Source organism: Cebus imitator, unplaced genomic scaffold (assembly GCF_001604975.1).
Source record: "Cebus imitator isolate Cc_AM_T3 unplaced genomic scaffold, Cebus_imitator-1.0 Scaffold102, whole genome shotgun sequence".
In the NCBI taxonomy this organism is placed as follows: domain Eukaryota; kingdom Metazoa; phylum Chordata; class Mammalia; order Primates; family Cebidae; genus Cebus; species Cebus imitator.
Window position 1 is genome coordinate 1968325 of NW_016107417.1, and position 1513 is coordinate 1969837.

At 51.2% G+C, this 1513-nt stretch overlaps 1 protein-coding gene across 6 annotated transcripts in view; it reads right to left on the reverse strand.

The window, feature by feature from the left end:
• BBS1 (Bardet-Biedl syndrome 1) overlaps window positions 1–1513 on the reverse strand; it is an 18799-nt gene that overhangs the window by 14644 nt on the left and 2642 nt on the right. For all 6 annotated transcript variants that reach the window (XM_017537048.2, XM_017537049.2, XM_017537047.2 and 3 more), the window contains one exon: window positions 57–329. In XM_017537048.2, coding sequence (XP_017392537.1) covers window positions 57–329 — 273 coding nt within the window. The remainder of the gene's footprint in view (window positions 1–56; window positions 330–1513) is intronic.

The following is a 1513-nucleotide window of genomic DNA, read 5'->3' on the forward strand; positions in this document are numbered from 1 at the left end:
CCTCACCCAGTGGCTGCCATCTTTGCCTTCTGGTTCCCAACTCCCATGTTATTTACCTCTTTGGCCTGGTTCCAAAGGTCTTGTTCGAGAGGGTTTGGAGGCAATTGGGGCAGGCTGAACTTGAAGTAGGGTCTGAGATTCTTATACACATAGACACAAGGGCCTGAAGCAAGTGCCAGAGCTGGGGTCCGGGGCTCATGTTGCTCCATGAAGAAGGTGGCGGCCGCAGCTGGCAGAGCAGGTAGCGGGCTTTCGGTCATCACCAGTGGTCCTTTGAGCACCTTCAGGCGGGGCTGCTGCCCACCAGGGCCAAGGTCCCCTACCACCAGCTGCAGGGAGAAGGTGGCTCATTCTAGGCTCAGGGTCTGAAGACCTTTCCACTTGATCCCCTTCTTGCTGGTGTGCATTAATTCATTTCTGCACCAACAAAGGCTTTGCCCTCAGGCTTTCAAGCTGCCTGACCTTGGGAAACCTGACTAGCCTTTCTGAATCTCAGGTTTCCTGCTTGCAAAATGGGAATACTTTCCTCATGATATGTGGTAAAAATAAAATGAGATAATGAGTTACAGAACCTGGTAAGTGCTACTGAGGAGTAAGTGGCAGTTGATGTTTTTATTATTCATTTGGCAAACATTTCTTCCATGCCAGGCACTTCTAGAGAGACACTGGGACAGTGGTAGAGGCAGTTGGGGAAGGGATGGGGACACCTGTATCTGGGCTGCCGAAGCCTGGTTTCCAAATGCACGGCAGGATGTGCTCTGTGGACACAGAGAGGGGAACCAAGCTCCGCGGTCTCTCAGTTTTCCACCCTCCAATCCATCTTCCAAGCTGCTGAAGTTGCCACACAAGCCCATTCCCCTGAATGAGGCCTGCAAGGCCCCTCTAATCTAGTTCTCAACGTTTCCTATCACCTTCCCATTCCTGTGTTCCAGCCAGAAAGGGGGTCCCCAAGAACGCCTGGATACTGAGCATGTAGTATGTGCCAGAGACCACATCAGAAACTGCATGCATCCTTTAACTCTCTCAACAATCTTATTATTTTTGAGATGGAGTGTTGCTCTTATTGCCCAGGCTGGAGTGCAATGGCCTGATCTCGGCTCACAGCAACCTCCGCCTCCCAGGTTCAAGTGATTCTCCTGCCTCAGCCTCCCAAGTAGCTAGGATTACAGGCATGTGCCACCACAACCGGCTAATTTTGTATTTATAGTGGAGATGGGGTTACTCTACGTTGGTCAGGCTGGTATTGAACTCCCAACCTCAGGTGATCTGCCCACCTCGGCCTCCCAAAGTGCTGGGATTACAGGCATGAGCCACCATGCTTGGCCTGACAATATTATTATTATTATTATTATTTATTTTTTTGAGACGGAGTTTCGCTCTTTTTACCCAGGCTGGAGTGCAATGGCGCGATCTCGGCTTACCGCAAGCTTCGCCTCCTGGGTTCAGGCAATTCTCCTGCCTCAGCCTCCTGAGTAGCTGGGATTACAGGCACGTGCCACCATGCCCAGCTAAT